This window comes from Carcharodon carcharias, chromosome 12, assembly GCF_017639515.1.
Source record: "Carcharodon carcharias isolate sCarCar2 chromosome 12, sCarCar2.pri, whole genome shotgun sequence".
NCBI classification, from domain to species: domain Eukaryota; kingdom Metazoa; phylum Chordata; class Chondrichthyes; order Lamniformes; family Lamnidae; genus Carcharodon; species Carcharodon carcharias.
The window spans coordinates 117595057-117622993 of record NC_054478.1 but is presented as its reverse complement, the minus strand read 5'-3'; the positions used below and the strand labels follow the sequence as shown (position 1 = coordinate 117622993).

The following is a 27937-nucleotide window of genomic DNA, read 5'->3' as shown; positions in this document are numbered from 1 at the left end:
AAGCGTAACACTTGAGTTAGGAAAGTTAAGAAAAATTGATGCCACTTTTGGGTCATGAGTGTGCTAGACATATAACTAAATTGCACTTTTGTTAATACATTTGATGGTTATGTGAATGTTCCTGCCAACTGAAGGCATTGAGATTTTGTACTTTGGAGGCCTCTTATTTCGATGTTTAAGCTTTCTCCCACCATAGTGTCCCACTGTGAGATTAACATTCCTGGGATGTAAACCTCAATTGAACTAATATCTGCACCCCTTGTGTGATGTCAGGGAGATGTGGTTAAATCTTTATTTGAACTGTGTGATGTACACGTTTCTCACTTTTCTTCCTCAAAGAACACCATTGAGTGAGGGCAGCTCATCAGCATTGATATTCTAGCTGCATGAATATCTTCTCAGAGGTAATGGCAGAAGAAAAGACATGCACAGGAGGAGGAGATCCCCAGGCATGTCTACAACTCAGTGGCAGCAGTCTTTGCATCATTAGATGGCGGTGAAGGCTTCAAGTCTTCTCTCGCATCGATCTTGTTCCGAAGTGGGCTGGCAGCTCCCAGAGTGAGATTGCTCACAGGGCCTGAAGATTCATTAGGTAAGTGTGAATGTGGGACTCGTTCTCGCTGCAAGTGGGTGGACGTCCCATGAGATAAAAAAAAATGGTTTTGAGGGCAAGGAGAGATGTGGCCATATTCCCTCACTTGACTTTACTCTTCTTGGAACCTGTCAGCGATTAACGTATCATGGGCACGTCTCCCACATCTTCCTTCCTCCATGGCGTGATCGTGCTTATACTGGCCCTCAGTGGCCTCGTGAGGTTCCTGGGCCTCCCGGTCTTTATCGTCTGGTGAGCTCTCATCCTCCTCCAGGTCATCTCTTTGCATTGCCAGATTGTGATGGGCACAACACACTCCGATGTTGCAGGAAACTCTGACCAGAGTATATTGCAGTGAGCCACCTGAGCGGTCCAAGCATCTGAAACACATCTTCAGAGGCCCTATGGTCTGCTCTATGAGGGATCGTGTGGAGCTGTGAGCAGCATTGTACCTCTCTTTGGAACGACTCCGAGGGAGATGCACTGGTGTCATTAGCCAGTGTTTCAGTGGGTAACCCTTATCCCCGAGCAGCCATCCCTGCAGGTGTAATGGCCCCTCGAAAATCTCAGGCATCTGGGAATGACTCAGGATTTAGAAATCACGGCAACTCTCAGGGTACCATGTACAAACGTGCAGCATGTGCTTCCGGTGATCACACCCAGTTGTACGTTAATGGAATGATAGCCCTTGTGGTTTATAAACATTAGGCCCTGCTACCACGGAGCCTGTATAGCCACATGAATGCAGTCTATTGCACCCTGCACTCTTGGCAGCCTGAGATGGCAGCGAAGCCGGTGAATCTTGCAGCCTGGTTACCTTCGTCCAGAGCAAACCTTACATAATGATGTAGAGGGCATCTGTGACCTCCTTAATGCATTGATGTGTTGTGGACTGAGAGATGCTGTACAGGTCACCTGTTGATTCTGAGAAAGAACCAGAGGCTAAGAAATTGAGTGCAGCGGTCATCTTCAAAGCCACTGGCAGGGGATACCCTCCAACTCCACATGGCATCAGGTCTTCACATAGAATATGTGATATGTATCAGAACTTGTGATCAGAACAGCATATGTGATGTATCAGAACTTGGGACAAAGGCAGATGTGCAGGGCATTGCTTGTCACTCATTTGTAAATAGGAGACTAATGGATGATAAACCCAAGGTCTGGTGAGTCACCCCCCATTGCCTGGGTCTCTCCTCCTCACCCTTCTGTTCATGCTGTGGCTCCGCTAGGCCATGTCCTTCCTGCTGAAGCTATACACAGAGTCATCTCTCTGTCCTTCATCTCCTCCATTGTATTAGGACTCTGACAAAGGTAGCATCCATATTTGCTTTTGCCTTCTCTCTGAAAGGAAACCTTAATGATTCAAGGGGCAAGAAAGCGAAGCTCAGAGGATGACAGTTTGGAGACTGTAAGGGTCCATAGATTTTCCTGCCCTACTTGCTGGTGGCTGATGCCACCTTGTCCGTAGACACTAGCACACAAATCGAGGTGACCAAGATGGCATTGCAGATACATAACATCTTGAGCTCTGCGTGAGATGCTAAAGTTTAAGTGAGATGAGTGACCCAACCTAGCTCTGTGCTCCAATCTTTGATGTGGCATATGATTGACCAATCAGTTGCTCATGGTCATTGAGTGGATGTCCTTTGTCCCATTAGGAATGTCACATCTGGTCAACACGTGACAAGCCTTCATTGATGGAATGCCATATATGATACAGCTGTGTCTCCCACACTATTGCCTGCATTCCAAAATTCTACATTCCCATGTATTATCCTTGAGATGCAGCAATGAGATGTGTAGCCACTGAGTTCTGAGTCACCTTTTAACAGTGCTAATGAAGCCATTGACTTTCATTCAAGGAGGTCTTCCTCCTTTCTTTCTAAGCAGACTCCTGCTCACTACAGCAGCAAAAAGAGGTTAGAGGATGGCCACATAAAATCCCCTTTCGTGTTTGCCCTTCCCCTTGACTGCCATTCCACAGCCTTCCCTCCCTGCCGACCCTTCATGTTTGTCAGCCCAACCCCCCCGCCTCACAGCCCACCCCCGTTTGAAGTGATAGTCTCTGAAAATGGAGGCCTGCGTGAGTACCACAGCACAGTGATGTTCCTCTGGACAATGACAGTGAAGAAAAGCAGCAGTCCAACCCTACAACCCCAGCAGAGTGGCATCCATCGCAACAAGGTTGGCATATCACTGTGACAGTTATGTTCCACTCATCTCAAATTTACCAGCGAACTGAGGTCCGCCTTGTGCACGCCACCACTTTTCAAATGTGTTTGATGCTGACGTAATTTCCCATTGATGGAAGATTGGAAGGCGTAGCAGGATTCCGGCAAGCATCTGTTTTAATGAGCATTCATGACAAGCTAATGGATACAAATGGCATTCACGCCACTATTTGGTGGGGTAACCGTTGGGAGAATTGCGACCTGTTTTTACGATGGCAGGTTTCTGATTTTTTTGCCTCCTGCTGGATTCTCCACACCCACCCAACAGGAAACCCACGGCAGGCGGGATGGGAGAATTCCAGCCACAGTCTTTTTTTCAATAACTTAATACACTAAATGTGATCAAACAAAAAAGATAAGGATTCAATTCATAACAAATTCTTGATGAAGAATGATTATTTGCATAATTTACTGATAGAATGGATAAATAATTTTTGGGGCACTTAGTTGATTTATTAGCTGTTCTCACTTCATTTTATCAATGGGAATGTGGATCTTTTTGTCAGCAATTCCAATGCCAATTCTAAGTCCATTGATGCATAGTTTAGTTCTACACTGCCTTGCAAACAATTCTCAGTCAAGAATTGCACATTCAAATGTGGATGATAGCTCTCTTTGTACTGTCCAACATCTTCTTTCCCATACCACCTAATATCTGAATCTGTGAACAATTGCTAAATTGTTTCCAATAGGGGCTTCAAGACAGGTTTACTTCAATAATTTTAATTTTCAGTCTGAGATTGCCCTCTCCTTCAAAAGCCAATTCTTTGGTGAAGACTTACTGAAGTAAAACCAAAATGAAATTTCACATTGTAGCTATTTCGTTGGTGCAGGAACTGTACATCACAGTCCTTTTGCAAAATAACTCCACTTGAGCCCACACCACAATGGACGGCAGCAGGAGGCTAAGAATGGGAGAGGTGGCAAAAACAAGGTCTTCTCACTCCTGCACTGATCGTTACACTCCATTACTACAATTTCAGTACTGCCACCTCCTTTTGGTCATACTGTGGGCCTACAGTACTCTGTTGAGAAGGAAGAGAAATTATTGAGTTTCTGCAAGCTCCATTGCAGCATCAACTTTTCATTAATGTCTGACATAGGAGCAGCCAGGGCAGGCAGCCAAGCAAAGGGCATGGTACAACAGCAGAGAAAATGCCACAATTTTACACAGCACTGCTTACCAACCTCCATAATTAAATAGAGCAAAGAAAAAAGAATGATGGGCACAAAATCTATTTAAAAAGATTACTCGTTACTTATGCAGTGGCATTGGCACTGAGTGCCAACAGTCTCATGCCAAAACTGTATGCTACTTTTTTTAAGCCTAGGCACTGAATTGAATGAATATATCTATTGAAGTTTGCAAAGCAACATGGACAGCAATGATTCTACTCCGGATTTTGGAAAAAAAAATAGAAAATTCAAAATTGAATGGCCCTATCTTGATGCAACATTGTTTTGATATTAAATGTAATGAATCCCCCAGATCACCTGTCAACTATATGACACATGATGAATGCATGCATGTAACTTTGTCTGATATTACAAAGGTGCTCCATGGCTGTGTAAATGAACCTGTGCCATTAAAATGGAATGCAGTCATTATATTCAGAGAGAAAACAGGGATAGAAGGTGTCTGTGCTGGAGGTTATCATGCAAAAGGTGACAAAGTTGTAATACAGCATTGTTTGTGAAGCACATCTTTTTATCCAATCCTCTCAAGGAGATTCTCAAATGATGTGTTTTGCCTATATCTGGGGTCGGGGGTGGGGTTGGTGGATGAAATGTATGTGAAGGATAGACAGGGTCAACAATAGCTCAGCTAAGGTTCATCCTTAAATGCTGTCCGATTCTCCGTTGTTCCATCTGTCCTCCTCATCTTCAATTTCCATGATAACGGCATGCAAAGAAATCTAGATTCTATGTTTCTACATAGATGCTAGAACTGCCCCAAAAAAAGCCCTCACTGCATTTGGGAGGGGTGGGTCAAAACCTTTCAATAGCCTCACACTCAAGAAACCAATCCAGCTCTGTAGAAAAACTGCCAACAAAGTGAAAAAAATAGTTTCCAATTGCAATTAAAACTTTTTGTTCTTCAGGCTCACAATTCCTCACTTTTACTACTCTCAACCTAGCCTTAGAATTTGTAATTTAATTTACCCAAACTGCACTGCAAGTTTAAAAGGAGGAAAGTTAAAGCTGCAGCACAACTGGGGCCTCATTGTAATATGTGGAGATGAACTCATTGGGGTTTGTTGGAAAAATTGCCTAACACCAGAGGCAATTCGAGCAGATATATTTTGAGGTGGAAAATGTAAATGGCTTCTGCCTCACTTTGCTACCAATGAAGGTTACTTGCTTTAGTTTAATGTGAAATTATGAGTGAGGAAATTATAGGCCATTATCTATATCCATAGCATGAACAGATAAAGAGCTGGTCATACTATTCAACTTTCCAAATTTATGAAAATAAATGGAAAGTCTTCCTTTTTATGGTGCTGTATCATGTCTTCACAAATATTTCAAAGCACTTCACATACAATGAATTACCAAGAATGAGACCATGTAGTGACCCATGGCAGCAATGTTAAACAGACAGATAAATATCACTGTGATTATTCACTTGCTTTATAAGATGCATTGGTGAAATTTAGGATCCAGAGCAAAAGGCTGAACTTTATTCAAACCCATCCAATTATGGTTTATAACAACAGGCTGAAATGTAATACAGGGATTAATGTTATCATTACCAATGTTAAAATTATTTAAATGTTTAAGAAGTATTAACGAAACAATGCCTTCCTAACCTTCCTAAGCAAACTTTTTGTAAATAGTGATTATTTTTTCTTGGTTTAATTGTTCTAAGGGCGATTCCAAATTTTGTTCTACAGTTTCAATAAGCTGTAAATCATGTACCCTGAAAACAAAGTGGGGAGACAGTGAAATCTGGCAGAGTTCATCTTCATCAGCATCCTTGGATCCAATACTGAATGGTGCTACACCAGCGCCTTTCAGTGCCACTGCCACTTGTGTAATATCATCAGTAGACTTGCTAGAAGTAAGAAGGATCAAGAACTGGGCCACACCTTCCTCCAACCTGCTTCCAGCAGACCTAGTAAACACTTTTTTTGTGACATAGTCTAATGCTTCTCCTGTGTTGACTTGGGTTCCTCCTTTAAGGCCAAGGGCATTTGTTGCTTGCATCACTTCAGGTTTAGATGTATAGCTGTTTAAGTAGAAGTTAGGGCTAGGCTCATTAATGTACTGCACTACACAGACTCTATCCCTTCCAATGTCAAGGATGTCAACAATTCTAGAAATGAATTGTTTTATCATAGGAAAGGCAGATTCAACCTTGTCAGATCCATTGATTAGAAACACAACATCTCTCCTCTCAAGATAAACAAAGAAGTACAGGTATCACATTATTTTGTAAATGAAAAGACAAAGCTGTAAACAGAATATTGGGTCTCTGATAAACATATAAAGTATTTGATCAAAACATTGTGTTTTGATTATGCATTATGCAAAAAGATTAAAATTAAGTAGGGATTATTTGTTTAGCGAGTTCACTTCTGACCTTTGCATGTCTTAACATGCTTTTTATATTGCCATTGAGCTCACTCATTGTGCAGGCATATCCAATCTTTGAACTGGTGATGTTTTCATGCCCAACTCCAATCTCACAACTTATAAAGTGTTTCTACTCTCTCTATACCTGATTCATCTTCTTAATTCTGCAGCCCTAATTATAAAATGGATCTATAGATATAGCTGTTGGGGTGAAAGGGATCAAAGATATGGGGAGAAAGCGCGAGCAGGCTTTTGAGTTGGATGATCAGCCATGATCATGATGAATGGCGGAGCAGGCTCGAATGGCCTACTCCTATTTTCTATGCTTCTGTGTTTACTCCCTTTTGTGGCAGGGTAATGCTTAATTCTTAGGCATAACACGAAGGAAATGGGGACAGAGCCACTTTGCGTCATCACCAGTCTTACAGTGCTGCCCTCAGTTTGCCAACAGTTCTCCAAATAGGTGAGACAGGGCAGGTGCTGGCCTACTGTTAATGACCCAGGAGGATATGTTCCCAGCCCTCCTGTCTCACTTTCTTCTGAATAATATCATGAAGTGCCAAACCTACAGGCCTCTTAAAAAAGAGGTCACAGAGTTCGTACCAGAAGTCTCCACAGATTGGATAGCCAGCGCAATCCTGAAAACATCATAGTAACAGCAGGTAAAAATATTCCTAGCATCAGCTGCCAAAATCTTTAGACTTGTAGAAGTGAGAAGGACCCAGTGTTAGCAGCCAACAATGTAATTATAGGTCTTGCTTGCAAGCCTGCAGCTGTTCTCCTGCTTTCATTCTCTGTTTCCCAACACAAGCCTTCTTCAGGATTTGTGCTTCTACATGGTAAGCACCCACACCTTGCAAATGGCGTGGGCCTGGAAATTTTGGATGCAATGTTGAGAGGGAGGAATGGGAGGTGAAAGGAAAGTTAGCCCTCATATATGTTCTTCTATGTTGTTTCTATTCAGTCCTACACTCTTCCTGCCTCTCCATTTGAATAAAATTTTCAAGATTTTATCTAGCGCACAATTTTTGAAACTGTTACACATTTTGGGAGCCAGAGCATTAATTCAGTCAACTTATTGGCATGGCTGTGCAGCTTACCAGTTAAAAGAATCAATGCAAGACCTCAGTCTCTGAGGTTTGATGAGGCTGAAGAGAATAAAACCAAGACATCTTGACTACATTAGCCAGAGGACGATTTGGTTGGGATCATTGTCTTTAGCTGGGTTGTTTTGACTGACTGTTCAAGAAGGAGCCAGAGACTATATGGTATCCCAAGTTCTAGCTGACTTTTCTCAGTCCAAAAAATAATTCTGTCAAGGCTTCCTTTCTGTTGTCTATTTTAGCCTTGTCCTGAATTAAGTTCCTCACTATAGCGTTTACCCCACCACCCTACAGTCTGATACACAAGGGGTATTGTAAAAATACCCCAATGAATCTTTAGTGCCACATTTCCACATATGAGAGCTCTCTATTTCTGCATGGAACAGTGTCTATCAATTGACAAACTAAAAAAATTGTGAAAAATAATCTTGATTAATAGTTCCACAAGGGAACTATTCACTGATTCATTCCCCAGGACAATGCCTTGACCAATCAAAGTCAAGCTGCCTGGTTTAAATTTCAAACAATGTTTGGCAGTTAACTGTCAGTCACCAACAACTGGTGCATCCTCCATGGAAACGTCTCGACCAACCAAAGTCCATTTGCCAACCAATCAGCACTCTCTTCTCACACAGTATAAATATGTTGGTTCCCCTGACCTTGGTATTCTTGCGAATTTGCAAGACGAAAGCATCAACAAAAAAGTACCTTTTTCAGCAATACTCAAAAATTACTTTCTTTTCTAATCCTGTGCTCCAGTCATGGTACAGAGCAATCAATCAGTTTGGATATATCTAAAATGTAGTCATGGAAACACAGAGAATCCCATTATTTCACATTGTGCATCCAATGGTCTTTTCTGTCAACTTTTTAAAATATAAAGTTAGTTTTTTCTTAAAATTAAAAATATAGGGGCGGAATTGTTCAGCAGTATTAGCGGACAATATGGTGGGAAGGCCAAAAGTCAGTTTCACGGCGTCGTGAAACCAGTTTGCAATCGTCCGCTCCACCTGTCAATGGTGAGCCGTGTTTCCCACCATTGGATTTTTGGAACTTCATTGTAATACATCTGCATATCATTAAATTTCCAGCTCACCAGAATCATCCCTCCACACTGGATCATCCGAGCATGTTGGCATGATCGCACGCCAGCGTGTTTCACAGCAGCATATATGAGGCATGCACCTAGCAAGCTACACCTCGAGGGGAACTCGGAGGTGACTGCACAGTAACATTGCACAGCGCTCGTGAGGGTGGCCTGTTGGACATCAAGATTGAAGACGAGAGCACAGGCAAGTTGCTTTTTCCCAGCTGGCTAACAGTGCAGTGCCGGGGAAAGGGCTGCACTGCAGGTGAGGCGACTTGGCGGGGGGGCAAGATCTGCCCTGCAGTTGAGGTGACTTGGGGATAGGGGGGCAGGGAGGCAAGGCTGCCCTGCAGTTATGGCGAATTAGGGGGTAAGGGGGCAGGGGCTGCACTGCGGTTGAGGCGAGTTAGTAGAGGGCAAGGGAAGCACTGTGGGTGAGGTAACTTGGTGGGATGGCAAGGGCTGCACAGCAGTTGACAGTAGTACACAAGCACGTGTGGTGTCAGGGTGGGAGGGAAGGGGCCAGTCATTCGGGAAACCTTGTATAAAGCAACCATTCCTCTACCGGTGAGACAGTTCAGATGCAGCCATACTGACATGCTTGGAGTCGGGCCTCTAGCCTTTCTGCCCACTGAAGCAACGCAGAGGCATAAAAGTGCCACCCAGTGCTCCTGAACTTTTCACCCCTCTGCCACAGACCGCAAGTTAATGAGTGTTTTAGTGGAGTGCAGAGCAATTAGATGACTGGGCACATTGTACAATCTCCTTGCTAAAGCTGGACATGAAACAGTCATTGGTGGAGGCGCTCACAGCCCCTTGCAATGTCATCATTCAGGGATGGACCAGTCTCCTCCATGGTTCAAGCTAACAGTATAGCCTTGCAGTGTGGGTTAGGAGAATGCCTGCACCTGGACTGAGAGCACAGCATACAGTCCAGTGGGCAAAACTGCCACCAGTTGGTCAGGGGGAGTGGGGCAGAGGTGGGTGCAGTCCCAGGCAGCGCTCTAAACTCTGGCCATCCAAGTGGTGGCCAGCACTCTCTGGGATTTGTTAAAGGGCCTTCAGGTGCTGAATATTCAATGAATGGAAGCCCTTGCGGTTGACATAGTTGACCACTTTAGCGGCTGGGACTCCTGCACATACTGCTGAAGAGCCACAGTGAGCCATCACTGATTGGCAGCTAGCTAGACCCAGGGTCTATAGATGCCGTCTTTCATTCCTGCAGAAGACTGAGAACCAGTGTCGGCTAAGACTGTGCATGTCCAGGGAACTGTTCAGTCACATCTGCCACATGCTGCAGGATTTTGCACCACAGGGACATGGAGGACATCCACTGCTGTGAAAGTGTCTACAGCGTTCAATTTTTATGTCAGTGTCTCCTTTCACGGCTCCACAGGTGATCTGTGTGGGATCTTGCAAGCCTCCGCCCACAAATGCGTCCATGAGGTCACAGACGCCATCTTTGTGAACGCACACAACTTTCACCCATGACCAGGAAAGCCAGGAGGCAAGAGTGTTGGGATTTGTCCTGATCTCAGGTTTTTCACGGGTGCAGGGTGCCATCGACTGCACTCACGCAGATTTTCATGGCAACAAGTTGTCAACTATGTCAACTGCAAGGGCTTCCATTCATTGAATATTCAACTGGTGTGCGACCACCACAAACCCATCCTGCAGGTCTGCGCATGATTCCCAGGGAATGTCCAAGACTCCTACATTCTCAGTCTCAGATTCCTGATATCTTACAGGGTCCACAGAGGCTGCAAGGTTGGCTCCTCAGGGACAAGGGCTACCCACAGAGGATGTGGCTGATGACACCTGTGCGGCAGCCTCAAACTTCAGGAGAGAGAAGACACAACAAGGCTCAAGCTGCAACTCGCACCCTGGTCAAGCAAACCATTGGAATGCTGAAAATAAGATTCCTGTGCCTGGACTAGTCTGGTGGAGCCGTGCAATATAATCCACAGACGGTGTCATGCATTGTTGCCACCTGCTGCAGTCTTTACAACCTGGCGCTGCAATGGGGAGAGGAGCTGGCTGAGGAGGAGATGAAGGAACTGGACGTCTCCTCCAATGAGGAGGATGTTGACAGAGATGAGGGTGAAGAGGTCCTTGAAGGCAAAGATGATGGCGATGAGGCCATCGAACTGGCCAGACAAAGCAGGCGCGTTCGGGTGGCCCTTATAGCCAAAAGATTCGTGGAGGATGATGACAACATCCAGTGAGGATGCCATAGATCTTCACATTGCATCTGTGAACGTTTGACTCCAGTCTGGCTTTTGGCAGCACACATATTCTCTGTGATAAGGCTCCTGTCATGGAGACACAGCAGAGGCCCTAATAGTCACTTGATTCCAGGAGGATGATGATGACAGACAGTGAGGACACTCCATAGATCTTCACATAGCCTCTGAGAATGTCTGACTCCTGTCTGGCCAAGGGCAGCTCACTTGTGCTCTGTGATCAGGGTCATATCATAGAGACACAGCCATGAAACTTTAAATGCACCTGATCCTTTGTCAGTCATCAGCACACGAGCCCTTCAAGAGCACAGCGTCACTGGTCACAGATGCTGACAAGCTGGGGGGCTAGCCCCACATTAAAGGTACTGATAGCACACAGAGAGAATGACGGAACTCTGTGATGCCTGCCCACTACATTCTGACAGCAATAACAACCACCATCGAGGTGCAGGCATCAGTAATGTGTCCGAGTGTGAAGCCAGACCATCATTTTGGTCTGAAGGCTGCACAAAGCACAGGGAAGAAGCCCTGGACGGAGACACCTTATGCAAGAACCAAGGTTTTACACATGAACACTGCTCATCAGAACAAGGAGCCATAGGCAGGGAGACATTCTTGGGAGTTTATTTACAATAGTGAACATTATGTACAACTGATTAACACCTGTGCCGAAGCTGTGCAACTACATCTTCTTAACCTTCCTAGCCCTGCCACTACATCTTGGTACTCCCCCAACATCCACAGTGCAGGTAGAGGCAGCCTACTGACTGCTATGAGCTGATTGTGATGACCTTGACAGGTGTCCTATGGAGAGCTGAGACGTGGAGAGCAGAGGGGTCCTGCTGTGTGGCTGTGTCCCCCTCCTCAGCCTGTGGAGCAGGAGCTGGTGGGGTCACAGGAAGTGGGGATTCAGATGGGCTGGACACTCCCAGAATCACCTGGGTGGATGGCACTGGGGTATGCACCTCCTGATTCTCCACCCAATAGGTGCAGAAGGGCCCCTGGCTGGCTCCTTGAGGAGAAGGGGAAGCTGGAGTGAGATCGAGCTGCCCCGCACCCCTCTCACGTTCAAACTGCTGGAGGCCAACTATGACATCAGCAATGGAGTTCCTGCACAGCAGCACATGCCCAATGTCCTGGACCAAGGTTTCCATCACAGTTGCCAACCTACAAGTGTTGACCTTGGTGTGTTGGCATGCCGGCGCTATCACTTCAGATTGAAGGCAGACTGTCTCCTCCATTGTGCTTTGCAATCTGAGGAGTGCAGTGGACATCCCTCCATGGTGTTCCCAAGCCTGACTTTGCAGCTGCAGTAACAGAGGTAAGACCGAGTTCTGAGACTCCTCATCTGACTCGGTCTCAGCAGATTGCTGGCCTCCAGCAGTCGGAAGACTGCTGGAAACCTGGCAAGTCCCTGCTGCATCCGGCTGTGGTTCAGACAGTGCGATATACTCACCAGATTGTAATGCCAAGGCTGCTCTAGAACTAGGTCCCACCAACGTATGTGTCTCTGCACTAGTGCAGGGTGTGGGTGAATACTGTTATGGGTCTTCAATGGGGGTGCCTTCAAATTTTTCTTCTGATGTGTCTTCGAGGCTTAATTGGAGGCCCTGGGTCATGGACTCCCTCAACTGTTTCCCAGATGTGCCTGCGAAAGCAAGTGGAGATAATTAGTGCATGGCAGTGGCCTGCGAAACAGGACACATCACTTACAGCATGGTTACCTGGTGGATGTTGCACTGCTGGATCCTCACTTGATAGAGCACCATTAACATCACGGTCAGCACAGGAATGGTCCAGATCTTTGCCGGCCAATTGTATGACTCTATTTTCAAAGTCGGTGAGGACCTTGATTTCAGGCATTCCTCCATCAATCTGTGACCTCCCCCCTCTTGTGTGCCAGCTTGTCCTGCATGAATAGAGATAGAGAGAGTGAAAGCAGGACACCTGCCAGGCCAGATGATAAGTATGCCTGGCATGTGTGGGTGGTGAGTGGTCCCATGGATGCGATGAGGACAATGAAGGTGTGTGAGAGAGAGTGAATAGTGATGTCCCTTGAACTGGCAGTGAGTGAGATCTGTGTGGATGTGTGATGGGTTTGAGAGTCTGTGAGTTGAGAGTGATGAGAAGAGTGATCTACCTTGGCAGAATGGAGATCATTCATCCTCTTTTGGCACTGGATGCTCGTCCACTTTAGTAAGTTGTTGGCACTGACCACCACTGCCAGCACCTCCCATGCTGGATTGGTGATGCTGCTGCCCCTCCTGCGGCCAGAGTGGGGATAGAGGACATCTGGTGGACCTCCACAGTGTCCAAAAGGCGCTTGAGGGACACGTCATTAAACTGGGGGGCTGCGTTTTAGAACCATAGAACCTTAGAAAAGTTACAGCACAGAAGGAGGCCATTCAGCCCATCTTGTCCATGCCAGTCCGAGGACAACCAGGTGCCCTTTCTAATCCCACCTTCCTGCACCTGGCCCATATCCCTGCAGCTTACAGCACTTTAGGTGCAGATCCAGGTACTTTTTAAAAGAGTCTAAAGTTTCTGCCTCTACCACCAACTTGAGCAGCGAATTCCAGACACCCACTACCCTCTGCGTAAAAAAGTTCTTCCTCATCTCCCCCCTATACCTTCTGCCACTTATCTTGAATCCATGTCCCCTGATTCTAGAATTCTTCATCAAGGGAAACAATTTTATCTTGTCCACCCTATCTATTCCCCTCATAATTTTGTACACCTCAATCAAGCCACCTCTTAGCCTTCTTTGTTCCAGGGAAAATAACCCCAACCTATCCAATCTCTCCTCGTAGCTACACTTTTCTCACCCTGGCAAAATTCTTGTAAACCTCCTCTACACTCTATCCAGATCTATTACTATAATGGGGCAAGTGTCCGTTGCAGCAGTTCTGGGGTGGAAGTACTGAGAGATGTGTGCAGGGCTACACTTTAAATATGGCACCATGTGTGAAAAAGTGGCGAGATGATACCATGGCGGTCGAATCGGAGGCCACCCGCCATCAAAATGCCATGTTTCCCAGGAATGCATGATTAAGGAGGCGGGATTAGGATGATACAGCATGAAAAGGCACCATTGCGGCTGGTGGGAAACGTCATGTTTTCCGCCCACTACTGCACTAAGTGCAAATTTGGGGCGATTCCACCCATTGATGAAAGGCTGAACTTGAAAGTCGATGGGAGTAGGAAACTTTCATCTCACCTCAATTTCTTAAACAATTTAGCTGAATAAAATGCAATTTGTTAAAAATTGTTACCTTCAGTTGGTTTCTCAAAAATAATCACTGTTCTCATTTTGGATAAGAGCTCCTGTTGAATAGTTGATAGATCTTGGAAGTCTCTCATTGTTAAAACAAAAGTTGGATCATGTACTATCTTTTGAAGCTCTGATGTGTCTGCGCTTTTAGCTCCAATGGCAATGGGCACAATACCCGCCTGTTTCACTTCATCTGCTGCTCTTTGAACGTCATCTCTGGATTTCCCAGCAGTAATAAGCACTAGGATTTGTGTAGCCCCAGCTTCTCTGCTCCCTGCAGATGCACTAAAGACCTTCTTTGCAACAAAGTCCAATGCAGCAGCAGTATTGAGGGGTCTTCCTGTTTTCTGTCGGAGGTTTTTTATTGTTTCCAAAACCTCATCGTTAGATGAATAAGCATCAAGACCAAATTCAAGTTTTGGGCTAGCACCGTATTGTACCACAGCAACTTTATCTTTGTCAGGTCCAATATTAAGCTCCTGGATTACTTTCAAAAGAAACTCACGGACTTGAGGAAATGATCTTCCCATTCCAGGAGAGCCATCGATTAGGAAGACAATATCTCTCTTCATGGCTACAACATTTTTAAAAAATGATGCAAATATCATGAAAAGTTACAAGCAGAAAAGCACAAATAAAATTCAGTCAAAATATAGATTGATAAAAATATGATTTACAAGAGAAACAGAAATCTGAACCTACAGAAAGTAGAAAGGATTCAGATTTGATTGTGCACATGGACTTGGTTAAGACTGCCCAAACTCATCTCACTTCCAGCCAGTGTCTAATACAGTGCATAATCAATTTCTATATATATAAGGCAGAAGTCCAGTTGCCTCGATCATGGTGTGTTAAATGCTAAACAATTTATATTTACAAAGTGTGACAGAGAAAATGTGATGGGGAAAATGTTGCAGCAAGTTAGTGTGTGGCACCTACAGGAAATGTGAACTGTACACTTGCCAGCCAATTAGCACACTCTTCACATACAGTATAAATTGTTGTCTTCCCCCATATAGGTATCCTTGCAAAGTGCCCTGAAGAGTGCAAGGCAAAAAATTCCAAATGTCTCTGTTTCAGCACTTCAAAAAATATTTGCTTCAAAAGTCTTGCACATGGCAGCCTTTCCAATAAGTGACATGTTAACTTAAAATAACACTTTCCTGATAACATCCCTGTTATCATAAAGCAACATATCCTCTGTATTACAAAATAAGAAAGAAAACCAATTGTTTGGAAAGCAATATTTGCACACTGTTTACAATATCTATAACCTCTAATTTCTTGAAACAGTCATGCGTCAGAAAGCAGAAAGGATGTCTGCTCCTTGTTTTCAAGGAAACAGAATAATTACATCATGTGGCCTTAACGTGACAGATGCCTAGACTTTAGCATTAGAAAAATATTGTTGTGTGTGACATGGCTGAATGATCTCTTTATAAATAACTTATTCCCGCTTCATGATTAACTGTGCTATAGAAAATACATTAGGATATCTATGACATTATGGCCCGGATTTTTGCAGAGTCATGGAGACTCCCTGGAGTTTCCAAAATGGTGGGCAGGACCCTGATCCAGAAATCTCACCCCTCCATCTGACAGATCCCATTTTTGCCAATAGGGAAAAAGGGTCAGGAAGTGATTCACACAAGAGGGAAACCCGAACTCAACAAGGCCATTTGAACTCAGTGCTGAGTTCAAACAGATCCCATTTTCACCGTAGCAAGGATTTTAACCCGCAATGTGGGAATTACCAATTTTTAGAGTAGACATAAACGCTCTTGAAGAGTGGGTAAGGTCTGTTGAACTGTCAGGCTATGAAGTTATTTAAACCCCCAGCCCTATAAAAATTAAAAAGCAGCCTGTCTGTGCCAGTGAGAGATAATAAAAACTCAAACTGTGAAGTTATGCATATCCCCAGCAGTTGAAAGATAACTTTGAAAGTCAGGCTGCCTGTGTTATTGAGAATCGAAATAAAATCTGTTCTAACAGTTGTGATAGCTGTTTGTTGACATTACCCCAAGGGCTATTAATGCTTGACTACTTTCCACAGTCTATCATTATCACAGCAGAGGGTCCTAAGTGCACAATTTGACTGACAGCTCTAAGAGGTTATTAAATGATGTCTTTACAAACAAATCTGTTTGTTTTATAAAGGATTGGGTACTTTAGGGGATTTAAATGTTTTGAATGGGCTTTCATGAATGGGATTTTAAAACATTATAGTAAAGGCTGTAATACATGTTTAGACCTTAAGTTTATTTCACCTCAACACAGCTCCTGAGATCTGCCCATAGTGAATTCTGGGTGCATTGGCATAAAGGGTGTAAGGGCAATGGGTGGTGTACGGATTGGCATGAGTTGGCATTAAGTTGGCATGTGGATTATAATGGACCATGGGGTAGGGGACATGGGTTGGCATGAGCTGGCATTGAGGGGGCATGGGGCCTGGTGTGTGTGGGTAACAGGGTGTGAGAGAAAAGGGATACAGAGCCTAATATTTAACAAAACAACTGAGATAAAGTCCCAGAGAACAGAGGCGGGCCTTTTAACCAGCCCTGTCTCAGCACTTGGCAGCCCCTTTGGCCACCTCTGATCTGTATCCGGGGGCAGTGGACCCTACTCCATCTTGCACCCACCCAGCCCACAGTGAAGATCCCAGCATTCAAGTGAGTTTCTCCCGAGGTGGGTGTGACAAGCCGGCAGATTTCCCGACTCCTGCTACACAAAAGCCTTAGAAAAAGAAAGTCAGGGTATGAAGTTAACAAGCAAAATTCGCCATACTTTCAAAATCATGGCTTTTTTTTAATTAATACCACATGGTCCACAGGTCATGTTTGAGAAACGGTATTGAGCTCACAGTAAAACAGTACAACTATTCCTCAGTACATGTGAGCAATACCAACAGCTAGCACACTCAATGATGTGAAAAACAAGTACACATTTTTGAGTAAACAACAAATACCTGTAGGTACTTCAGTGATTCCTCCATAAACAACTCTTTTGGCAGATAACGTCACTGGTTCCCGGATCCCTTCCAGGGCATTAAAATCATTTACTCGATAAGCCAGATTTTCATTGAATGCAATACGCTCTAACTCTGGTGCTTCTGCTTTATTGATTCCAATAGCAATGGTGAGAATGCGTCCTCGTGCCAGGGCTTCTGCAGATGGTCTAACATCATCTTGAGACTTTCCAGCTGTAACAAGTAGTAATATTTGGGGAACGCCATCCTCTATCCTACTTCCAGTAGATTTACTGAACATGTTTCTCAATACATAGTCCAATGCTGCACCAGTATTAAGAGTCGTGCCGCCTTTCACACGAAGCCCATTTAGACGCTGCATAAGTTCATCCTTTCTCGAGTAGCTGTTTAGATAGAACTCAGCTTTTGCATCATCACTGTACTGTACCACAGCTACTTGTACTTGGTCAACTCCGATGCTGAGGGATTCAATTATGCTTCTGATGAAGTCACGGAGAGCAGGGAAATATGCATTTCCAACATTAACTGATCCATCAATAAGGAATACAATGTCTCGCTTGTTCACTACTTCTGTTACAACTGGAAAAGAAAGCACAGTGTAATCCGCAGCATTTCGGACAAAGTAATTAGAAATAGATTAATTCTCACTGCAAGGTAGCAGTTTATTAACTGGCTACAAAGTATGTTTTACATTGTAAAAGGGTTGATTTTATGAAACTGAGCTTCCAGTGCTTTCATTCATCAGGAGTTCATACTGAGAAGTGACAGGCAGGCCACCTATCATTTTCCATCAATTAAAATGAGCAAACAAAAATTTGAGAAGAACATCACTGGGGGAAGCTCTGACAGGAGAACATCTTGTGAAATCAGCTGTTTTATTACATCTTTTAAAGACATGGACATCATCAGGCAGTTATCATCAATCACTAGTTTTTTGTTGAGATCCACCATGAATGTTATAATATTTGGTATTGTAGTATGATGGGATGCAGCTCTGCATTTTACATAGATTCAAAAAGAATGTATAGCACAGAAATAGGCTATTCAGTCTAACTGGTCCAACTTGACTCGCACAAGCCTTCTTCATATAACACTATCAACATATCCTTTTATTCCTTTCTCCCTCCTGTGTTTATCAAGATTTCCCTGAATACATTTATGCTATTTGCCCCAACTACTCCGTGTATTAGTGAGTTCCACATTCTCACCACACTCTGGGTAAAGAGGTTTCTCTCCTGAATTTTCTGTTGGATTTGTTTGTGACCATCTATATAAATTACAACTTATGACATAGTGAACACAAGATTTCAAATGTGTAAAGGTGCGAAGTGTCACTTCACTGGTATCTCATCGTATTACCTTGTTTTTGTTTCCACTTGTTGAAAAGGCAGACAGAGAAAGGAAACAGCAATGAATGTCAGCTCCCAGCAATATCCCACAGCCATTAGGCCACATGACATACTTAGCAGGAGGTTTGCCAAGGTCCACTAGCGAGGGGGGAAATCAGCTCCCGTTGGTCCATGGAGTACAGGTGCCTTTAGCTACTGTGTTAGGAGTTTAGTTATATAGGGTGGGATCTTCCAGTCCCACCAGCAGTGGGAAGCTTGGCTGGTGGGAGACCTTAGTTTGGCATGAGGCCAAAAATCAGTTTTCCTGACAGTGGGATGAACTTTAGAAATTATGTTCTCAGGACTTTAAAGGCGGGTTGAGCTTCCAGACAAACAGTATGGGGAAGTTCTTTTGCATTAGCATGTCATGCATGCTCATTAAAACTCACCAGAATTAAGTTGCCCCTCAAAATTAAGTTCCCTGCTAATGAGAAATTAGAAGTTCGCTTTTATGACTGGACATAAGTGGTGTGCACCTGGCGAGGTAAACTTCTTCCATGATTGACAATGAGTTGCTTGAGACCAGGTTGTTGCAGTGCAAGTTGCATGGAAGACGACCAAGGAAGGAAGGAAGAGTTAGTGGGGAAGGCTGGAGCAGTAGCCGGGCAAACATGGAAGGGATAGTGCAGGCTGTATAAATATGGCAGCTGGACCTTCGACCCCATGAGGTAATGACGGGGATGGTGAATTCCTGCCACGAGATTCTCCATGCTCTTAATGAATGTATATATAATAAGCTAACAGCACAAGCTCGCACATGGCCAGCCATCTCACTGCCCAGCAGAAATCACTCTCGCTTCCACTCCCACTACTAGACTTAGACTCTAGAATGGAAGATTCCAACTGTAGTGTTTAATTGGTGCTGTTAAAGTCATTATGGGGTTAATAAAAACTGAGTAATTAGTTTCTAAGGTAAGGGGTTGTAATGCTCTTCCCAGCCATTTTTCCCTAAAGAAGCATTACTGTCTGCTTATGCATTGCATATTTTTAAAAATGAAGTGGCATGGAATATTATTAATCTTTAATGACAGCATTACAAATTTTCCTCTCCTGTTTTTCAAACAGTTGTGTGAGAAACCTGGTAACAACAGGCCTGTTAGACCAACATCATTGATAGGAAAAGTTTTTCAGGGAATAATTCAGGAAAAAATATGGGTTGATAAATGAAAGCCAGGCAAATTGTGTTTGACTAACTTGTTTGAGTCCTAAAGTAATGGACAGATTTGGTGATGGTGGTATATAAGCTTTTAAAAGGAGTTAAATAAAGTATGCTGTGGTTCCCTCCTGCAAGACTGATGTTTGGGACCACTGCTCTTTTTGATATATAGTCCCGACAAAGTCAATGGAGTTTCCTGGGATTCCTGGGATGGCTGGATTCTCGTATTGGATCAACTAAGCCGATATTTACTGGAGTTTAGAAGAATCAGAGGGGACCTCAGTGAAATGTTTAAAATTCTGACAGGGCTGGACAGACTGGTTGCAGGGATGATGTTTCCTCTGGTTGGGGAAGCTAGAACAATGGGTCACAGTTTCAGGATATGGGGTAGACCATTTAGGAATGAAATGAGGAGAAACTTCTTCACTCAGAGGGCGGGCGTGCTTGTGGAATTCTCCACCACAAAAGGCTGTGGAGGCCAAGTCACTGGATATATTTAAGAAAGAAATAGATAGATTTCTAGACTCTAGAGGTGACAAGGGATATGGGGAGAGAACCGGAGTATGGCATTGAGATAGAAGATCAGCCATGATCATATTGAATGGTAGAGCAGGCTTGAAGGACCGAATGGCCTACTCCTGCTTTTATTTTCTACATTTCTATGGCCAGAATCTTCTGTTCAGCATACGGGGATGGGGCCTGCACACATAAAATGATGTGTGGTGATGCCACCGCGCATCATTCTGATCTTCCGTTCAGCGGGTGCACACACTGTCACATGAGGGGAACTCACAGAATCTCAGAATCTCTCAGTGCAGAAGAGGCCCTTCAACCCATCAAGTCTGCACTGACACGTGAGAAACACCTGACCTACCTACCTAACCCCATTTATCAACACTTGGCCCATAGCTTTGAATGTTATGACGTGCCAAGTGCTCATCCAGGTACTTTTTAAAGGATGTAAGGCCACCCACCTGCACCACCCTCCCAGGCAGTGAATTCCAGGCTGTCACCACCCTCTGGGTAAAAACGTTTTTCCTTACATCCCCACTAAACCTCCTGTCCCTCACCTTGAAGTCCCCTCGTGACTGATCCTTCAACTAAGGGGATCAGCTGCTCCCTATCCACCCTGTCCATGCCCCTCATAATCTTGTACACCTTGATCAGGTCGCCCCTCAGTCTTCTCTGCTCCAACAAAAACAACCCAAGTCTATCCAACCTCTCTTCATAATTTAAATGTTTCATCCTAGGCAACATCCTGGTAATTCTCCTCTGCATCCCCTCCAATGCAATCACATCCTTCCTATAATGTGGCGACCAGAACTGCACACAATACTCCAGCTGTGGTCTCACCAAGGTTCTATGCAACTCCAACATGATCTCCCTACTTTTGTAATCTTTGCCTCGATTGATAAAGGCAAGTGTCCCATATGCCTTTTTCACCACCCCACTAACATGCCCCTCCGCCTTCAGCGATCTATGGACATACACGCCAAGGTCCCTTTGTCTTTCAGAACTTCCTAGCGTCATGCCATTCATTTAATACTTCCTTGTCAAATTACTCCTTCCAAAGTGCATCATCTCACACTTTTCAGGGTTAAATTACATCCATCTGCCACCTATCTGCCATTTGACAATCCCGTTTATATCTTCCTGTGCCCCAAGACACTCAACCTCACTGTTAACCACCCGGCCAATCTTTGTGTCATCCACAAACTTACTAATCCTACCCCCCACATAGTCATCTATGTCGTTTGTATAAATGACGAATAATAGGGGACCGAGCACAGATCCCTGTGGTATGCCACTGGACACTGGCTTCCAGTCACTAAAGTATCCTTCTGTCATCACCCTCTGTCTCTTACAACTAAGCCAATTTTGAATCCACCTTATCAAATTACCCTGTATCCCGTGTGCTTTTGCCTTCTTAGTCTCCCATGTGGGACCTTATGAAAAACTTTAATGAAATCCATATAAACTACATCAACTGCACATGTCTGAATAATTTTATTTTTTTATTTATTGCAAGTTTAACACTGAAGTTACCCTCCCTGAGGCAGCTCTGAGGCCCCGACTCTCCATCCTCCCCCACCCACACAGGTAGCACTGAGTGCTTCCGGGTGCACATCCCGCTGGCTGGGCCTTACCACAACTGCATTCTTTTTTACTCCCCCCTTGAATGGCCCCATGCATGACGTTGCTGTGGTCAGTTTTCTCATCCTCCCTGCAGTCCCTGCTGTTGTTTACACAAGCTGCAAGAACATTGACCCTGCTGGACAAGTGCAAGTGTTGAGGCTCCTTCAGTGCTACCTTCTCAATCTCCATACCTGCCTCTCTTACAGTCACATCCTCCTGTCCCTGACCAAAAAACCAAATCTGAAGTTCCTACCCTAGGAGTTGTGACTTTGTCCTGGAACAAAGTGTCCAGGTAACTTTCCCCCTCCCTGATACATCACAGAGTCCAAGATTTGGACTCCAGCTCATCAACTCTGAACCGAATTTCATCAAGCTGCAGACACTTACTGCAGATATAGTTGCCCTGGATCATAATACTGTTGAATTCCAGTTGTGTGAGCCTCCTCTAAACTATGTCTAGTGCAATTATATCCTTTCTTAAGTAAGGAGATCAAAACTGTGCATAGTACTCCAGAAGTAGTCTCACCAATGCCCTGTATAACTGTGGCAAAGCATCCCTACTTTTATATTCCATTCCCCTTGCAGTAAGTTACAACATTCAATTTGCCTTCCTAATAACTTGCTGTACCTGCATACCAATTTTTTGTGAATCATGTACCAGGACACCCAGATCCATCTGTACTGCAGAATTCTGCAGTCTCTCTCCGTGAAATATGCTGCTTTTCAATTCTTTTCAATCCTGCTAAAGTGGACAAGTTCACATTTTTCCACATTATACTCCATCTGCCAATTTTTTGCCCACTCACTATCTACATCGCTTGCAGTCTCCTTATGTCTTCTTCACCACTTACTCTCCTACCCATCTTTGTGTCATCAGCACATTTAGCAACCATACCTTCAGTTCCTTCATCCAAGTCATTGATATAGATTGTAAATAGTAGGGGCTCTAGCACTGAACCCAGCCTGTCAACCTGAAAATGTCCCATTTATCCCTACTCCCTGTTTCCTGTTGGCTAACCAATCCTCTACCCATGCTAATATGTTGCCCCCCCCAATCTCCACACCATGAGCTCTTATTTACATCATAATCATGGATGTGGCACTGTATCCAGTGTTGCTGAAAATATTAGGATGACGGTACTTCCCTATGCTATGCCCCTTCTCAACATCTAGCTCACCCTCATCCTGTTATCTGCCATGATGAGCAAGCTGCAGATGGTGTGATCATATATACATATGAACAAGGAGCAGAAGTAGGCCATTCGGACCCTCGAGCCTGCTTCACCATTCAATAAGATCATGGCTGACCTGATAATAACCTCAAATCTGCATCCTGCCTACCCCTGGTAACCTATCACCCCCTTGCTTACCAAGAATCTATCCACCTCTGCCTTACAAATATTCAAAGACTCTACTTCCACCACCTTTTCAGGAAGAGAGATCTAAAGACTCATGAACTACGACTCACAATCATGGACAGTTTGTTTCCCATCCCATCCTTCTTCCATCACTGCAATCTCCCCCTTCTGTTTCCCTGTTTTAAGTCTCCAAGAACTACCACCTGTCCATCTCAACAGCCCAACAAGGAAGGGAGAGTGCAAGAATATAACACTGCTGAAGAAGCTCCATCACTTGATCTGACACTTGCCACTGACTGAGATATTGGCATTGTAGGCAACTAAGAGTGGTGAGCCAGCTGCAACCAGGCCAAAGGGAAAGGATTGTTTATTTGCCAGCTCACTGCTGGACAGATCTGTAAACGAGTTCTGCTACCGGGACTCAAATATGAACTTTGATGGGATGGCATACAGAAGAATGATGAGGCTGCATTTTGAGATGTTAGGTGCATTGACTTGTCTGCCAGTCAGCCTCCTGTCACTATCAAAGAGCCTGGAGGAGTCCGTCTCCAACTTGGCAGAGGGCATTGTACAGAGAATTCCCTCTTTGCAGAATCTTCTCCATCTTCCTGTCTTAATGCAGTCCCAATGGCACCACCACTGCTGTCACCATTGTTGCAACATTTGCGTCCAAGAATTACCACCTGTCCATCTCAACAGCCCAACAAGGAAGAGAGAGTGCAAGAGCACAACACTGCTGAAAAAGCCCCATCACTTGATCTGACACTTGCCACTGACTGAGATATTGGCATTGTAGGCAACTAAGAGTGGTGAGCCAGCTGCAACCAGGCCAAAGCGAAAGGATTGTTTATTTGCCAGCTCACTGCTGGACAGATCTGTAAACGAGTTCTGCTACCGGGACTCAAATATGAACTTTGATGGGATGGCATACAGAAGAATGATGAGGCTGCATTTTGAGATGTTAGGTGCATTGACTTGTCTGCCAGTCAGCCTCCTGTCACTATCAAAGAGCCTGGAGGAGTCCGTCTCCAACTTGGCAGAGGGCATTGTACAGAGAATTCCCTCTTTGCAGAATCTTCTCCATCTTCCTGTCTTAATGCAGTCCCAATGGCACCACCACTGCTGTCACCATTGTTGCAACATTTGCGTCCAAGAATTACCACCTGTCCATCTCAACAGCCCAACAAGGAAGAGAGAGTGCAAGAGCACAACACTGCTGAAAAAGCCCCATCACTTGATCTGACACTTGCCACTAGCTGAGATATTGGCATTGTAGGCAACTAAGAGCGGTGAGCCAACTGCAATCAGGCTCCTCCTCCGCCCTCCTTGTGTGGAAGTAGCAATACTCCCTGGAAAATCTAGAATGTCACCACAACACCTCCAAAAATGCCATGGAGTACTTCCAGACACCTTGCTCTAGCAGAAATTCTTAAAAGTTACCTTACCTGCAATTTGGGTGGCTGGCCATTTAAGGAATGCTATTGCAGGGACCATCTTGCAAACTAATGCAGGTTATTTGCCGAGCGACTGATCTATTTGTTTCCTGGACCTGTGTGGTCCAAATTGATTATTCTGGCATCATAACCTTTGATGTGGCACTGTATCCAGTGTTGCTGAAAATATAAAGATGACGGTACTTCCCTATGCCATGCCCCTTCTCAACATCTAGCTCACCCTCATCCTGTTATCTGCCATGATGAGCAAGCTGCAGATGGTGTGATCATATATACATATGAACAAGGAGCAGAAGTAGGCCATTCGGACCCTCGAGCCTGCTTCACCATTCAATAAGATCATGGCTGACCTGATAGTATCCTCAAATCTGCATCCTGCCTACCCCCGGTAACGTATCACCCCCTTGCTTACCAAGAATCTATCCACCTCTGCGCTATATCAGGAGCAGACACTCATAACCTTTGCAAGAGGATGTGTTGTGTAGGTCATGTTGGAAGCAGCTGCTGCTGCAGCATGCCTCAGCAAAACAGCACCAGGCTTAGTAGTGGCTCTGGAGGTAATACTACAGAGGTGAATTTCTCCCCCATTGTTTTTAATAACTTCGATGTGACTTTGGCTTTATAAATAAAGATATAATGTACAAAAGCATGAAAGTTATGGTAAACCTTTGTAAAATGCAGCTGAGGTCCCAGCCTGAGTATTGTGACCAATCCTGAGCACCATGCTTTAGAAAAGTTGTTAAGACTTCAGAGAGGTAAGGAGATTTACTAGAATGGTACCAGGTATGAAAAACTTGGAGGTATTCAAAATCATGAACAACTTCAATAGAGCAATTGGAAGAAACAGTTTCTAATAGCAGAAGCATCAGTAATCAGAGGAGACAGATTTACGGTAATTAGCAAAAGATCAAAGGAGATGTGAGGAACTTTAAAAAAAACATTGAATTATCATCTGGAATGCATGCCTGACACTTTCAAAAGGGAATTAGGTAAGTACTTAAACAGGAGAAAAGTGCAGGACCATTGGGAAAGAGCAGAGGAGTGAGAGTCAGCACGGACACAATAGGCTGAATGGCCCCCTTCTGCGCTGTATCACTTTATGGTTTTCTGATTTAGATGTGCATTTTTCAGCAAGTCAGGCTGAATACAAATCAGGACTGGACATCTTGCTGCGATTTTTTTTCCATCTTCCTAAAGCAACTGTAATGGCCTTTAACACCTATGCATAGTTAACTCAAACTAGATTTGTGTGGCTCAGTTTCATCTGAAGAACTATGAAAGAATTTGTTACAATGGTATTAATAGGACAATATATGTAATGATAGTGAAACAAAACAATATATCAAAGATTTTGGTACCTTCAATGATGGTTGGTGTTTCAGTAATTATCGTTGGAGGACCGAGCGTGGATAACATTGTCTGCACAGCTTTATGCTTTCGGATCAAATCCTGAAAATTGGACATCTCAAATACCAGTAAGGGGCCAAATGCAATCTCCTGCATCTCTGCTTGGCTTGCTTCACCAACTCCAATGGCAAAGGTCATTATGGCAGCTTCTTTTAATTCAAGTGCAGGTAGGCGAATAGTATCTGTGGACGGTCCACCGACGACAAGCACCAGAAATTGAGGAACACCTTCCTCCTTTCTACTTCCTGCAGATTTGGTAAAATGGTTTCTAAAGACATATTTCAATGCGGCCCCAGTATTAAGTGCAGATCCACCTTTTGATCGCAGTGCCTTCACATCGTCTTGTAATTTATTTTTGGAAGTGTAGGTATTTAAGAAAAACTCAGTACTTGAATCTTCACTGTACTGTACCACTGCAACTTGCACAGCATTTGGTCCAATTTGAAATTTGTTAACTATTTTTAAGATAAATTCACGGATTCGCAAAAAGTTTTGAGCTCCCACTCTTGAGCTGCCATCGATCAGAAATACTATGTCTTTCCTCCTGTCTCGAACTGTAAAACAATTGTAAGTTAGTTTGATTTTGAATTTCTTTTCATACTTTACATACATACAAGAACTTGCTAATAAACTTTGTTTTTCTTGTCAAGAATCTTCAAACTTAATATTTTCTGGGATTTATTAATATAAAAGCTATCCTTTTCCACTCAGTGACTTTCTCTAGGCTAGGTTATATTGTAAACAGAGCAGTTTTAATAAATCTTTTCTTGTGTGAGGTTTGTGCTTATCAAGATAGGATACCAGTGCTAGAGAGTGGATCAATTTCTAATCTAAGAACATTGTCAGCATCAAATAAAGTTTGCTCAGCACTGAAGCAAAGTCCTAAGAATAATCTCTACTTGCACCAGCTTAACATTTTTCCCTTCTCACAACAGCTTCTTGTTCACCTGGCAATTGAATATCCATTTGTGCTGTATTTAGGATAGTCTTAAACCTAGGAACTGGACTCAATGAGCCCAAACTTGTTTCAAAGAGGATCATTATAGCAATCTGTCATAGATCAAACCCAAGTTCCAGAGGTAAAAGCTCAATATACTGAGGTCTAAGCAGAGGTCTATACAGAGGTCTAGCTCAATATACTGATAAAATCCTACCCAATCCTATATAGAACAGAGCATTTCTGTGGAACCTATTAGCTCCAATGTGACCACTTAAATGCTTTAAAATCAATAATAGAAATGATAGAGATGACCAAGATAAAATTCCAATGTTATCAAACAATCAATGTTGTCATCAAGAAACTGGAATTAAGTCATACTTTTAAGAAACTGCATTGGTTTCAGAACACAAAAATGGCTCTGAAGAAGTCATATAGACACAAAACGTTAATTCTGTTTCTCTCTCCACAGATGCTGCTAGACTGCTGAGTATTTCCAGCAGTTTCTGTTCTTATTACAAAAATAGAGAAGATCAGTAACAAGAACCAGAAGGACACTTGAGTGCTCCTTCTAGCTCCCCATTAAAACTGCAGGCAGCTGCCAGCAACCACTCAATTTCCTCCCATCCTCCCCACACTCCTCAAGATTCACCATTGCTCTGGCACCAAGTGGTCAAGCTTCCTCTTCTGAGTGACTGGCACTCCACCTCAAGGGAAACAACTGGTGACTCCAGCACATCAGTTACACCCTGATGGCAGAGGAGGACCAATTTTGAATGGTCCTCTTGTACATTGGTGATTCCTGTTTCTTAGTTGTTGCACATTTTACTTTCTAAACTTAAAAGTTGTTTTTAATTAGGTCCTTCATTCTGAAATGAAAGCAGGTCCACTAGTTGCATTATAAGGAAATGACCTTATGTAATCCTTTTTCAGAGATTTAATAGGTCTTGTGCCGATTTACAAGGGTGAGGCACCCTTGCATTTCAGTCACACTTGTAGGCCACCACCC

General features: G+C 43.9%; 1 protein-coding gene across 7 annotated transcripts in view; it reads right to left on the bottom strand.

Moving 5' to 3' along the window:
• Positions 1-27937, bottom strand: part of LOC121285026 (collagen alpha-3(VI) chain-like) — a 244697-nt gene that overhangs the window by 180728 nt on the left and 36032 nt on the right. For all 7 annotated transcript variants that reach the window (XM_041201120.1, XM_041201123.1, XM_041201122.1 and 4 more), the window contains 3 exons: positions 25943-26545; positions 17072-17671; positions 14108-14680 (listed from right to left, as the gene is read on the bottom strand). In XM_041201120.1, the coding sequence (XP_041057054.1) occupies positions 14108-14680; positions 17072-17671; positions 25943-26545 (1776 nt within the window). The remainder of the gene's footprint in view (positions 1-14107; positions 14681-17071; positions 17672-25942; positions 26546-27937) is intronic.